The following is an 11,628-nucleotide window of genomic DNA, read 5'->3' on the forward strand; positions in this document are numbered from 1 at the left end:
ACCCAAACACAAAGAGCCTTCAAAAATTTATATTTGGGTCCACATTGAGTCTGCCTCGAATACGCACGGATGTCGCAGACGGGTGCTGCACTGTCATCTGGGGGGCTGAGGAGAGTCCAGCGCAGAAGGTTTGGTTGAAATCGGGCCAGTGGTTTTGGAGAAAATGACCAAGGTGATTTTCAAAAAATTTCAACGCCCGGGGAAATTTGAAGAAATTTTTAATTTTGGCCAAAAAAAAAAAAATCTCATATTTTTTACAGCTTTTTAAAAAATCTTCACAGTCGCATATAGAGGAAATATTAACATACAGACAATTCCAGGAAATGTGGCCTCTTGCCTGAAAATTTAGATTTGTGTTGCCCATGTAATCAAATCAAACTGGGAATTTTTTTTTTTTTTTTTTTTTTAAATCAAATTCAGAAATTTTTCCATCGTAAATTAAATATGGTCCGTGATTAAACATTCCAGTTTGCTCCAGAGTTGTCTGAACCATAGACTGTAAAAGGTGTGAACAGTGTGAAACAGAGCAGCAAAGATATTCAATGAAAATTGACTACAGCTATGTAGGTCGGCTGTCATGTTCCGCGCATGCGCAGTTGCACTTGTTTTGTTTACATCAGTGTCCTTGCCTGGCAGAAGTAGAAGCAGCACGTCCTGGCCTGGCCCGGCACGAGTCGGACTTTATCAACAGCTTAAATTACCTCCACACAGGTAAATTATGTCTGTGAAACACGCCATCAGCCGGGGGCTCGAGTTGGGCCGCTCGGTCTTCCAGGTGGGGCTCCTTAAAGCCGGGGGCCGAGTCGCAGCAAAGCTCCGAGCTGACCGTTTCCGTGTAGGCCCGTCGGTCCGCACCGCTCAGCCTCAGGCTTTCCTGCCGGCTCGGTACCGCTACTACCGCACCTCTCTGCGGGGCCTGGCGGCCCAGCTGCAGTCCGCCGGCTTCAGGAGGAGGTTCACCGGCGGCTCCCCGAGGAACAGGGCCGTGTTCCTGGCTTTCGGTCTCGGCGTGGGGCTCATCGAGCAGCAGCTGGAGGACGACCGACAGAGCGCGGCGACATGTCAGGAGATCCAGGTATTATACTGCTGGAAATTATTATTATCATAGGTATTATTACAGGTGATGCACTTAAATGTAGGTTTGTGCGTCTTGTACTTTACCTGAGTAACGTTATAATTTTACACTCCTGCATGCTCATAGCAGACTGTACCATAGCCTCCTCCTGCAAATTTATATTTTACATGCAAATTAAATTAGATTAGTAGATGAAACGACACAGTATTGTATAAAGGATTTTCAGTTATATTCAATATACATAAAATAAATCAAAAATAAAACTTTTTTTTTTTTTTACAGAGGTGAATATTTTAATGCAGGACATACTAATGGTAAATGGTAAATGGTCTGTATTTATATAGCGCTTTTCTACCTTAAACGATACCCAAAGCTGCTTTACAGTACATCACATTCACCCATTCACACACACATTCACACACTGATGGCGAACCACGACCCATCAGGAGCAAGGTGGGTAAGGTGTCTTGCCCATGGACACTTACTAGTTTCACACTGTACGAGAAATGTGGTAAAGAAGACTAAAGATTTTTGTTGAGGTGTGGTATAATGAGACAATAGTTATGATGATTATTTTATAATATTATGGATTTTATTAGGACATACTCTAATGACCAGAGCTGTCAACCTGCTTTGCACAAACCCTTGTGTGTGATTCCTTCTTACTGCTAATAGGATGAGACCTATTTGTTGTTTCCACTTGACATAGTTAAGCCCGCTTAATAGAAAGATTTTGGTTGCACAGATTTGTCTGAATCGTCAGTGTCAAAGAAATATTTTTACATTAAATCTCCCCAAACCATAGAGGACTTATTAATGTTTTATTATTAACGTATAACAAAGACAATGCATCCACACACGCACACACACACACACACAACAGAAAGACATTCGCCAGGAATTACGACCAGGGGCCTCATTTATCATTGTGGATACACGCTTTTTTACACGCTCTTTCCCCCGTTTTGTGCGTACGCACTTTTCTCCGCCTAATTTGGGATCTATCAAACCAAAACCTGTCGGGAGAAAGTGCCGAAATTTACGACCAGTCTGACCATGGCGTACCGGCATTTACACGCTTTTTGAAGAACAGGAGGAATTGGCGACGCCGCTGCAGAGTCAGAGAACTGCAGTATGCGAGGGAGAGAGGAGCGCGGACACTGTTTGAAGTAGCAAGTGGTGTTGATGATGACCCCCCCCCACCACCACCACCACCGCACACGTGTTGACGTCGGCACTTTACATGAAAAGCACAGCGACTCAGATTTGTGCATTTACACTAGTTTGCTCCTAAATACTGGCTTTATAAAACGAATTTCGTTTTCTTTTGATATCATATTGATATTTTTCCCTTGCATGTAGGCTACACCTCTTCCACAACCAGTCTGTCCAGTCTAATTTCTGCGACGTGCGTGTGTTACATAGCCAGACTGGACACACACAAGCAAGCAGCAAGCCCAATAATGTCGGCGCAAATCAAAGCAAATGAGAAAACATGATCGATATTTTTTGTGTGAATAATATTTATATAATATTTTAGCAGAAGTGAGTGATCCGGTCGTTTTCGCTAATGCTGCGTTCCAGGCAGGCTTTTGAAATCGTAAATTACAACTTCAAGTCACAACTTACGACTTTGTAGCGTTCCAGGCAACCCACTCGTGTTTTTCCGACCTGTTTTACCGGTGAAAGTCACTATAACGGCCACTCGTAACTTCCGACCGGTGAACTCGTACCAGATCGAACTGGTACCACTTCACGGTCGGAAAAATACGAGTTTCCTTGAACGCACCATAACAGTCCTCGTCGCTACGTCACCACATTCACGGCGTTCCTTGGCTGCACACACAGCCCTGCATGCCGTTCTCTCTCCTCATTGGATAAAAACTGTAGGATACGATAAATGTTTTCTCTTCGGCTCAGAGCAGAGCAGAGGGACTGAGAGACCCGTGTTTCAGTCCAAACACTCTATGTAAGTGATTGCTGTCGGAAGATATAACTATTTAAGACTTATATTAACACAAATATATCACTCACTTCTGCTTTAACAAAAATGGGTGCTGCCCAACATCATTTTAGGAAAAGTCACAGACTGGTGGACTTCAATGTTTTTTTTTTTTTTTTTTTATAGCCTATATAGCTATGCACAAATGAAAATCAAAGTCGTCCAGTGAACGGCAGTTGGGGGTTAGTGGAAAGGGGTGCAAAGTAGTAGCCTACTAACTGGCAGTGGAAACCCTGCTTTAAATTATTATGACATAATCTAAAATAAGGGGCAGAATAAATATGATTCTTCTTCTTTCTGTTCTGTTTCATTTAGATTTGGGAGTTTTTTGTTTTTATTGTAGCCTTTCAATGCAAGATGATGTTTCTGACTGATATTGCCGTGTTACCGTGTATCTCGCTTTCAGAGAAATTCCGCTCTTTCTTTCTGCTCTCCGTCCGTCTATTGTCTTCACCGTCTTCCACTGACGTCATTCCACACGTTTCCAGAGTGCACATGGCTACTTAATATGCACGTACTGATTTGCATTGACCATATATGGTTGTGTGGGGTTGTTTAGGGGGCTGGGTATGAGGCGTGTTCTCATCCACGCTTTTCTCAGGTCCGGTGTGATTTATCAAGGGAAATACCGTGCAGCCGTGTGTACGCGGAGTTTGATAGATCTGAAAAGAGTGTATATTTTTTGGTCGTACGCACATTTTGCCTTTCCGTCGTACTGAAAATTTAAGAGGACTTTTACACGCTCTTTGATAAATGAGGCCCCAGGACTCCTACATAGTCAACTTTCTTAGGCAATCACTGTGTCAACATTGTCTTTCTACCTACAAAACTGAAATTCATATTCATATACTGGCTGTATCATTTAGCCTACAGTCATTCTTGAAGTGCATTTCTCACATTTAAGTGTTGTTTAATGAGTGTCCAAGGTCCATCTGACCATCTCTATACAGATCCTGTAGATATACAGGACATTTTGATTTTACTAGTATAATGACAAAAGTTGTAAATGTGTGATTAAATAAAATTGTTTGCCACGTATGTTTATGAGTTTTAATTAAAAAGTCAGTAAATCATCTCTTGTCCTCTGCAGGCCGTTTTCAGGAAGAAGAGGTTCCAGACTCCACACAGACCCTTCACCTCTGGATACAAACTGGAGGATTACATCATCGGGAACCAGATTGGAAAAGGCTCCAACGCCGCCGTGTACGAGGCCGCGGCTCAGTTCGCTCCCCCGAAGGAAAGTGACAGGAAGTGCTCACTGGTGCAGCTGAGAGAGGACGAAGAGGATGGAGAGAAGACTCGATCTCTGACCTGCTGCTCGCTGAGAAACTTCCCACTGGCGATTAAGATGATGTGGAACTTCGGGGTGGGTTTTCAATTTCAACAACAGAGTTTGTTTTCAGGCATTAAGTAGTGGTGTGCATCTTCACTGGCCTCACGATTCGATTCTATTACGATTCACAAGTCCACGATTCGGTTTGATACGATTATACGATGCATCACATCCTTAGTTTTCTATGTTCCCACACAGGACATGTCTGTATGATGATACAAGTCAGCAGTGTAAAACTCAAGGTTGTGGGACATTGAAACATCTCTGAATGCTACAAGTGACATGCAAACAGCCAATCATCTAATAGCTGTGTAGTTGGGTTGCAGTGCCGTATCCATGTGTGTTTATTGACAGTAGAGGAGATTTTAAAGCGATAGTTCAACATTTTAGCAAATTGGCCCATTGCCATAATCCTAATCCTCATAATGTAGTTTTAGCAGTAGGTTTGTTACCTTTAATTGTCAGTGCAAGCTAATTTTAGAACGGCGGAGCAGAGCCGTGAGCTGCTCAGAGCTACGCTACGGAGGCTAATGGCATTTCTTGGTTTCCCTCATTAAACTCATCAAATACACAATCCAACAACTCCAAAACGCTCTGGTGGACAAGTTGTGACCTGCACATTCGCCACGCTATGAGATAATAACAGAGTTGTTTTAGCGGTAGATTATTTGAATTTAAAAATCGATTATGTGACATAACTGCGATGCATCGTTGAAACGGTTACCTTCGACATCCCTAGCATCAGCTCTACGTATATGTGGAAGCTACACAGAACAGCACTGACCGGTCTGTTTGTTTGCAGGCAGGTTCGTCGAGTGAAGCTATATTAAAATCCATGTCACAGGAGCTGGTGCCTGCAGGACCGGTCGCTTTGAAACAGGAGAGAGAACAGATAACTCTGGATGGGTAAGATCTTTTTGTTGTGCGACAGTGCCACAGTATTAGAAAAGAACAACAATTATTCTTAACACATATTTCATCTCTTTCTACCTGCAGGGAATTTGGCATCGTGGCGAAAAGAGTGTCGGCTCACCCCAACGTGATCCGAGTGCACCGGGCTTTCACAGCAGATGTTCCACTGCTGCCGGGGGCCCAGGAGGAGTATCCAGATGTGCTGCCGGCCCGGCTCAACCCTGACGGCCTGGGCAACAACCGCACACTGTTCCTGGTGATGAAGAAGTGAGAAGCCGCCATCTTTCACCCTCATGTTCAAAATCTGGTCAGACAGGATGAGACAGAGAAGACTTAACGGGGACATATTATGGAAATATCACTTTTTGAAGGCTCTTTTTGGGTGTTTGTCTTGCCTTCCGGCCCCCAAAATGTAAGAATCAACAAAAAAAATCTGTAGTTTGCAGGCTCCCTAGGTTGGAATCCATGTGGTTTTACGAGCTGTTCCCTCAGCTGTCCTACAGTGACGTAACTAGTAGAAGGGGCGGGGCAAGCAGTGGTTTATTTGCATTTAAAGGGACAAGCACTGAAACGAGCCGTTCTGAACAGGGCTGTTTTGAGAGGATGAAAAGAGCTGTGATGTTTGATCCTTGGGGTATTTTGACCAAAGCATGTCACAGACATGTCTTTAAGACACCTGGGAACTATTTTAATTTGTGGAAAAGAGGCAGAATATGTCTCCTTTAAAAAGCAAACAGCTCCAGCTTCACTTTTAGAAATATTAGTAAGATTTTAGTGGTGGACAGTTAATGAAGGTCCCAGAAATCTAGTGGTAACTAACATCCTTGTTTTTGAGATTCAGCCAATTTCCTGTAGTTTCAATAAGGAAGCAGGTCCCATCGTGCCACATGCAATTGCCGCACAAGGTGTTACACACACAACAGCAAGGCACAGTGACAGTTGTTGCTGGTTATCATGCAGATGAGTTGGAGGATGTGTCGTCTGCTCCTGCAGTCATTAATATAACACCTCACCGTGGCTGCTCCCTCACTACACCCTGCAGTATGTAGAAGTGATCATTCACCTATGTCAGGAAAAGGCTGCAACTCGTCTCATTTTGTAGGTGCATGTTGATGAAAAGCCTTTTTGCATGTTATTTGAATCTGCATGTTATTTGAATCCTGTCTCTGCCACTAAAAATTAATGAATTCTAAAGATTTAGGACTCCAGCATAGATTTTTTTCCCTTAAAAAATTAAAAAACTGCATTTTATGTTTACTCGGGTTATCTTTATCTAATATTAAAATTTGTTTGATGATCCTAAACATTTAAAGGGATAGTTCAACATTTGGCAACTTGGCCCATTGCTATAATCCCTATAGTTTTATCAGTAGGTTTGTTACCTTTAATCGTCGGTGCAAGTTGTTTTTAGAACGACGGAGCAGAGCTGCAAGCTGCTCAGAGCTACGCTACAGAGGCTAATGGGATTTCTTTCTCAGACACACCTGGATTAATCAGTTTGTCCAATGATGTAAGACAGGAAATAAAGGAGCTGTCTTAATATCAGGAAGTAGTGGAGCTGTGCATAAAGCCAATTAAAGGTAACAAACCTACTGCTAAAACTATAGGGATTATGGCAATGGGCCAAGTTGCCAAATGTTGAACTATCCCTTTAACTGTGACAAATATGCAAAAGAGTAATAAATCCGGAAGGGGGCTAATACTTTTTCACAGCACTCATATACAGTACATAATAAAACTACTACTACCCACCATAAATTAACTAGATCTGATTGTATGACAGTTGTGAGGATGATAACTATGAAAGGTGACACATGGCCTGTCTTCCTCTGTGCCTCAGCTACCCGTGCACGCTGCGTCAGTACCTGGAGGTGTCCACGCCGAGCCGCCGGCAGGGCTCTCTGATGACTCTGCAGCTCCTCGAGGGGGTCGACCATCTCTGCAGACAGGGCGTCGCTCACCGAGATCTCAAGTCGGACAACGTGCTGCTGGAATTTGACTCAGGTGAAGTAAACAGCAGCAGGTGGAAGAGGTTAAAGGGATAGTTCAACATTTTGGCAAATTGGCCCATTGCCATAATCACTATAGTCATAGCAGTAGGTTCGTTACCTCGGTGTAAGCTATTTTTAGAACGGCGGAGCAGAGCAGCAGGCTGCTCAGAGCTACGCTATGGAGGCTAAAGGAATTTCTCATCAAATACACAATCCCAAAACTCCAAAACGCTTTCGTGGACAAGTTGTGACCTGCACAATCACCACGCTATGAGATAATAATGGAACGTTACGAAACGGAGCCGTTTTCGAGGTAAATACAGAGTCTGCTTGCTGAAAAACTGTCCCTGAACGCAACGCGCATCAGCGGTGTTGCATGAATTTACCTCTAAAACAACTCTGTCTCGTAACGTTCCATTATTATCTCATAGCGTGGTGATTGTGCAGCTCACAACTTGTCCACCAGAGCGTTTTGGAGTTGTTGGGTTGTATATTTGATGAGTTTGATGAGGGAAACCAAGAAATTCCCTTAGCCTCCATAGCGTAGCTCTGAGCAGCCTGCTACTCCGCTCCACCGTTCTAAAAATAGCTTGCACCGACAATTAAAGGTAATGAACCTACTGCTATGACTATAGCGATTATGGCAATGGGCCAATTTGCCAAAATGTTGAACTATCCCTTTAAATCAAAGAAAAAAAGCAGATTCCATCAATTTTAGATTCGACTCTGCGTGTCTTAAAATGTTAATTGATTTTTGCCTCGGTGCAGACGGCTGCCCCCGTTTGGTGATAACTGACTTCGGCTGCTGTCTGGCTCAGAGCGACTCCAGTCTGCTGCTGCCGTTCAACACCATGTGGGTCAACAGAGGAGGAAACGCGTCGCTGATGGCGCCGGAGGTAAACATCAGAAGCCGACAGTTACCGAGCCATCTGCTCTTCACCCCTATGCACACAGACGTATAACATTACAGGCAACATGTGTTATATCATGATCGTTTTCCATGTTGTGTTGGCCCACAGGTGGCCTCAGCCGTGCCAGGTAGCGGCGTGGTGATCGACTACAGCAAAGCGGATGCGTGGGCCGTGGGCGCCATCTCCTACGAGATCTTCGGCCAGCGTAACCCATTCTACAGAGGGGTGGGGCTGGAGAGCAGGAAGTACCAGGAGAAGCAGCTTCCTGCTCTGCCCTCCACTGTTCCAGCTGATGTGCAGCTGGTGATCAAACTGCTCCTCAGGAGGAACCCAAGCAAGGTAGAGCAGGTGTTGGGAGGGATTGATGAGGACTCTGAGATCAGTCAATGATTGATATGATTCTATGAGTGTGAAATCAAATTATTTAGGCATTAAAGCAGAAGTAAGCAGAATGTTTGTGTTAATATAAGTCTTAAATAGTTATATCTTCCGACAGCAATCACTTACATAGAGTGTTTGGTCTGAAACACGGGTCTGTCAGTCACTCTGCTCTGCTGTAAGCCGAGGAGAAAACTTTCCTTGTATCCTACAACCTTTATCCAATGAGGAGAGAGAACGGCATAAAGGGGCGGTCCTCTCTGTGTGTGCAGCCAAGGGATGCACGTGAATGTGGTGACGTAGGGACGAGGGCGGGGACTGCTAACTCCATTGGCTGACAAGAAGTTAGCCAAAACGACCGGATCGCTTACTTATGCTTTAATTTGAAATATAATCATGGAGGTGTGTGTTTGTTTTGTTCTACAAGCAATGGTCCCGTTCAGTACAACTTTGTCACGGTTAATGCCTCTGAAAAGATCTTAAACCTGGGAATTTGCAGCACTGATCTGTAGTATTATTTCCTTATAATGTTCATATGTTAACAAACAGGTATCTATTTTTTTTTACATCCAACATATAAACATCAACATTTATTTGTTAAGACAGAGAATACATAATTGATCAAAAGTGGAAATTGTCACAAAAATCTCAAGAGAATCAATGTTAACACAGATATTGATCTACAATATTGTAAAAAGAAAACAAAAAAATAACTAGAAAGAGACCTGAACCCCAAAAAAACAAGACATATATGGTGTAATAAGGATTCAAGGAGGCTTTATTGTCATTGCCACAGCATGTGCAAAACATGACGGGAAACAAAATACCATTATTTTTTCTACTCTCCCACACATAATAAGACATTCAACAATAAAAATCAAATAAGTTATTAAAGGTGCATATTAATAAATAAATAAAAAATACTAGAGCCTGGGGATATTCTCTTCATGGTTGGTGCAAGCTAACATCTACCTATAGCAATTAAAACATGATACAGACACCGTATGGATATAATCAATAGGATATTTATGTTGAAACATGTACATTTATAGTTATTTTGACATGAAATCAATGCGATTCCTCTATCTTCCTCTTTTTAAATGGTTTTGGTATAAATCAACTCTTTGGTTCGTCAGTGCTCACTGACCTTGTTCTGTCTCTGCAGCGCCCCAGCGCCCGTGTCGCAGCTAACATGCTACACCTCAGCCTGTGGGGGAGGAAGGCTCTGGCCAATCAGGACAGCGCGGGCATGAGGGAGCTGGTGGATTGGCTGCTGTGCCAGTCGGCTGTTGTTCTCCTGAAGGGCTGCGGCGGACCCAGTGGCCACAGGGTGGAAGCGGAGCTTCAGAGGGGCTTTCTGTCCAACCTGGAGCTGGAGGACCTGCGCACGGCCGTGGGCTTCCTGCTGTACGGACGGGAGCAGCCTCAGGCCTGCATACTGTCTGCATAGATACAGTGAAACATCTGTATCTGTAATATTTGGAGTCTGAGCCTTGATGCTCTGCACTCTAACACCAATTAGACATCATGTGTGGCTGTTAGTGAATCCCAGCATTTATTGTGAATTGTCAAATGGTGTAAATTCACCTGTTTGATGTTCCCGGTCCATCCTAACCCACTGCTGGAGTCTGATCGGCAAATCCCAGATTGAATTTCCAAAGTATTATCAATAGAAGTTTTACCAGTGATTCTAGTGCCACTAATATAAAATACAGATGCTGCTGTAGTCGGAGAAATAAAGCTGGCATCCCTGTGTTTTCTATGTTTAATACCAAATTATGATAAAAGAAAACACTAGCAACAGGTAATTCTGCTATAGGATCAGATATTTTCCTTATAGGCTCTAATGCACTTTTTAAATATATTTACTAGAAGCCACACAGACGTTACCTGTGTGTTGGATGAAAACTGGCCTTTGTGGAGGTTATGGACTGATGATGGTAAACGCCAATTCTGATATTTTTAAATTAAAGTAGCAATAAACTGTACTTGTTTGACTCTACTGTGTAGGGTGAAAGTAAGTTTTAGGTCTTCACTGGACGTCTGTGGGAGGTTTTTGAGTCAAACAGTCACTTCTACTCTAATTCTGTTTAATGTAACGCATGCAATGATCTCCCCCATCATGTTGTTGCATTGTAAACACAATAATGACCTCATGGATGTGTTTTTCTGGCCCCATGGTTTTGCACTTTATGTCCATGTTTGCACTTGCTCAGAGCCACTGTTATTGGCTGTTTGTATCAACTTTATGCAGAACATTATATTCTGGTAAATTGCTTTGAATAGAGTGATTTAACCTTTAACACTTCACTACCTTCTGTTATCAAAACCAGTCAGTTAAGTCTATAATTTAAGCATCTTAGATACCAGGTAATCACATGATGGAGAGACTAGAGTGTATATTGTTTTCATACTTATAGACGGTGAGAAATATTTTGGCTATATGTAGATTTTTCTGCCGTGTTTCAGAATAAAGGTTTCTCTCTGAAAAAAGCTGTGTGCCTCGTTCCTCTCCTCCTCTTCCAGAGTTTCTGCAAGTTAACCGAATTAAGCTTCATTTGTCAGTTGGTTACATAAACAAGAAGATTGAAGAGCAACACTTCAGGGTCCTTATTACACAAATTCAACTGAAAACACTGCAACATCAATTGCAGGCTTAAGGCTTTAACTTAATATACATTAAATCCTCCCACCCCTGCTGGGTTTGAGATGTGGTGAGGAAAACCATGGCTTGGATGTGCAGACTAGTTGTTACCTATAAATGAAGCTTAGCGAAAGTTCAGACAGGAAGACTATCTCTTTAAGCACGCCTCAAAGCCCTTTCCCTGTTTTCCCGCTATCCTCTCGCTCCACCCTTATTCTCACAATTCAACCAATCACAGTCTGCCATCCTCTTTCTCTTCCACCAATCCTGTCATTAGCGTCAAATTTAAAAGTTCTCTCTCTCTCCTGTCATCCAGCCGTCATTTCAGCAAACTCTCAGCCCACCTCCACCCCGGCACCTCCTCCATCAAGATACAGACTGT

General features: G+C 43.0%; 1 protein-coding gene across 1 annotated transcript; it reads left to right on the plus strand.

The window, feature by feature from the left end:
• Positions 1-612: 612 nt before the first annotated feature.
• pink1 (PTEN induced kinase 1) lies at positions 613-11,111 on the plus strand. The gene is made up of 8 exons (XM_083975192.1): positions 613-1,075; positions 4,168-4,443; positions 5,213-5,316; positions 5,407-5,589; positions 7,163-7,326; positions 8,082-8,209; positions 8,333-8,563; positions 9,768-11,111. The coding sequence occupies exons 1-8, from the start codon at positions 719-721 to the stop codon at positions 10,050-10,052; spliced, it is 1,728 nt and encodes a 575-aa protein (XP_083831318.1). The 5' UTR covers positions 613-718; the 3' UTR covers positions 10,053-11,111.
• Positions 11,112-11,628: the final 517 nt, after the last annotated feature.

Source organism: Trachurus trachurus, assembly GCF_905171665.1.
Source record: "Trachurus trachurus genome assembly, chromosome: 7".
NCBI classification, from domain to species: Eukaryota; Metazoa; Chordata; class Actinopteri; order Carangiformes; family Carangidae; genus Trachurus; species Trachurus trachurus.

Excerpts from the sequence above, each read along its gene's own strand:
- pink1 (XM_083975192.1), top strand. The coding sequence starts at position 719 with ATGTCTGTGAAACACGCCATCAGCCGGGGGCTCGAGTTGGGCCGCTCG. Across the intron at positions 4,444-5,212 it reads AGATGATGTGGAACTTCGGG|GCAGGTTCGTCGAGTGAAGC; the intron begins GTGGGTTTTCAA and ends GTTTGTTTGCAG. Across the intron at positions 8,564-9,767 it reads TCAGGAGGAACCCAAGCAAG|CGCCCCAGCGCCCGTGTCGC; the intron begins GTAGAGCAGGTG and ends CTGTCTCTGCAG.